This window comes from Gavialis gangeticus, unplaced genomic scaffold (assembly GCF_001723915.1).
Source record: "Gavialis gangeticus isolate Ggan-Ray unplaced genomic scaffold, GavGan_comp1, whole genome shotgun sequence".
NCBI classification, from domain to species: Eukaryota; Metazoa; Chordata; order Crocodylia; family Gavialidae; genus Gavialis; species Gavialis gangeticus.
Window position 1 is genome coordinate 36889483 of NW_017729004.1, and position 2975 is coordinate 36892457.

Consider the following 2975-nt stretch of genomic DNA (forward strand, 5'->3'; position numbering starts at 1 on the left):
CCCTTGTGTTGTTAGATGGGGGGGGGGGAGGGCGCGCTCTGCTTTCACCTATGCGCGTGCATGTGTGTCCGTTGCACACGCGCGCGCGCGCGTGTGTGTGTACTCTGTTTTGTTTGAGGAGTGTATATATGCTCTGCTTTCCACTATCTGCGTGTGTATGTGCACGTGTGTGTATGTTCTGCTTCCCACTGTGTCCACGTGGGTGTGCACGCTCTGTTTGCACTGTGCGTGTGTGTACGCTCTACTTCCCACTGTGTGGGTGCGCATGGGCACGCTCTTCTTTCCACTGTGTGTGTGTTTGCACATGCATGTGTGTACATCATGCTTCCCACTGTGGACATGTGGGTGTGCGTGCTCTGCTTTTCATTTGTGTGTGTGCATGTGTACACTCTGCTTTCCACTTCTTTTGCCAAGTTTCCTAACATAAGTTGTAACAGACTGAGAAGAGGCTGCTAATTCCACTGCAAACATCATAAAACTCATTTTGTTCATTAAGAATCCCTAGTCTTCCTTATTCCTTTACATACATTTGCAGCGCCAACCTACACCATGGCTGATGTAACTCCCTTGAAATGAATTATATAAAATATGCTTATTTCTCACTGTTAAATCTATAGATTGAATTTCAGATCTTACATAATTTATCCTTTAAATGTGTTTATTTGCTTAAGGAGACAGCCCTGATATTAGTTGGTGCCATGGGAGTGACACTGACCAGAGCAGCGCAGTGGACCTCTGCTGGTTCTGGACCGGGTACATTGGAAATCACCCCTTTGAATGAATCTCTCCTAAATGAAATTATTAAGTTTACGGAGGGCTTCCGCTCTAGACATCCTCAAGAAGCAGCATTTGTCTTCAGAGAGCCACTTGAATGGAAAACACACTTGGATTATTCAGTATTTGAGTCAGGTTATGAAATCAGGTAAGTCTGAATGACAGTGCTTTTTGGAGCATATATTAAACATGAGCTACAAAGTAAAAGGAAAAAAGTGCTCAGTTCCCATAAAGAATGTCCTCTTTTTGTATTTTATTTTTTTCTGAACACCTTTTCGCAGTAAAAACTGTAGGTTTAGATTGTAACCCTTATCTTTGAGCACTCTGGAAGTACAGGCAGTCCTCGACTTATGTTTCGAGTTACAACGTTTCACACTTACAACGTTTATAAATGACATCCTGTTTCAACTTTATGATGTCAGTTTCGACTTACAATGCTTCATCCGATGCAATGCCATGCCATTCCAGCAAACAAGTTCACTGCGTCACTAATTTCCCTGGAGAACATCTGTCCAAACTTCCTTGGACACTTTCTTTAAGAAAGCAGAGAAGACTGTAGCCAAGAACCCTTCAAAAAGTTCAACCAAGAGCTTTTCAAAAAGTCCAGCAAAGTCACCTCAAAGAAGTCCTTCCAAATCAATATGATTGCTATTTACAATATAAACGCATTAATGTAGCTATATTACTCATCTATAATTGATCAGGTACAAAATTCCGGGGTATTTTTGGCAAAAATAGGGTATCAGGCCTTGGTTCAGGAACCAATCCCCCATTTATAACATTGTTTCTTATGAGAAAATTGGTTCTGAGTTACCATGTTTTGACTTAAGATGCAGTTTTCAGGAACTAATTGTATTGTAAGTCCGAGGACTGCCTGTATTTGTATTAATATTTTCTATGGGACATTACATCACAGCTATATATAATCTCTGATATTTTCCTAAAGTGGGAAGGCATACTTGCCTGCTATAGGAATTCTCATGCCACATGTTTAGTACTGGTGCAGCCCTGCCAGTGCCAGCAGTGATGGAAGTGCTAATACAAACCAACACAAATGTTTTCCAGTTGTATGATCTAACTTTGATGTTAAACAAACATTGCAAGTCCTGCTGTAGTTGTACCAACTGAGTCTCAAATTATGTCAGTATGTAATTTTGTGGGTGCACCCAGTATTGTTAGAGTTCAAGGGTGCCTACACATGAGCACAGAGACTGCTCCAGTGCATTGGAATTCCTCTCTGGCGTACTGGATTAATTGAGTCTGCTGTAACGTGGCAATTGCCATGCTTCAGCAGCCTCCTGAGTCTCATGTATCAGTGTCCCCATGCTTAAAAATCGCAGTGTGGTCACTTTACCTAAAGCTCATCGAATGAGCTTTAGTTCAAGTTTCCCCGCTGCCATTTTTAAGTGCAGGATGCTGGTACATGAGACACGGTGGCACTTTAATTAGAGTGAATCTCAGAGCCACTCTAATTAAAGCACTGCCCCTCCCACCTCCGGAGCACGTATAAAAGTAGGCTATAAACAGATATGGCATTTGGTGTGGGTCTGGCGGTGCTGCAACTTTTCCCACAATGGAGAAGTTGTAGAACTGGTATGTTCACACATCAGCTATCAAAGCAGGTTTAAAGAATAGCTGAATGGACCATTGCTCTGTCATCAGCAGGTGACCTGAGTGAGCACACATACCAGTTTATCTGGTGGTAGTCAAGTGTCTGTATATCTCCCAACTCTGCCAGCCCACTTATTGATCAAATTGTGGCGGCAGGCACATGACATTGCGTGACTCTTAGGGCACCTGCAGCAGGGAGCAAAGCCCAGTGTGCAGCGGCAGCCACCTCTGCCCCATGCACAGACTGGGGGACACATGCCCCCCCAGCCTCTGCCAGGGTGTGCACAGAAGCGGGAGCCCCCAGCTCCCCTGGACGAGTTGCCCAGGCTCCAATTGTCCCACCACCCGGCCCAGCTGGGGCCCCACTCACCCCAGCCCCTGCTCCTGCCTGTGCCCCATTCCTTCCCTCACCGCGGGGGCCACAAACTGCCCCAGCCCCTTCCCCTTCACAAAATAGATTACTTGCCTGCTGTGTTGGGCAGGCAGCCATCCAGAAGCCGGGCTGTTGTCCTGGCTGCGTGCGTACCCCTCCCCACCCCTGCTGCCCGTAACCCATGGCTGCGCTGCCTTGTGGCGCTACCTGCTGCCCC

General features: G+C 45.9%; 1 protein-coding gene across 2 annotated transcripts in view; it reads left to right on the forward strand.

Annotated features, from left to right (window-relative positions):
* The first annotated feature begins 674 nt into the window (after nucleotides 1–674).
* The window catches only part of ARMC4 (armadillo repeat containing 4), a 247586-nt gene continuing 245285 nt past the window's right edge, over nucleotides 675–2975 (forward strand). Inside the window, exon 1 of one of the 2 annotated variants that reach the window (XM_019508240.1) lies at nucleotides 675–922. In XM_019508240.1, coding sequence (XP_019363785.1) covers nucleotides 699–922 — 224 coding nt within the window. In that variant the 5' untranslated portion in view covers nucleotides 675–698. The remainder of the gene's footprint in view (nucleotides 923–2975) is intronic. The other variant, XM_019508241.1, reaches the window with a different exon arrangement.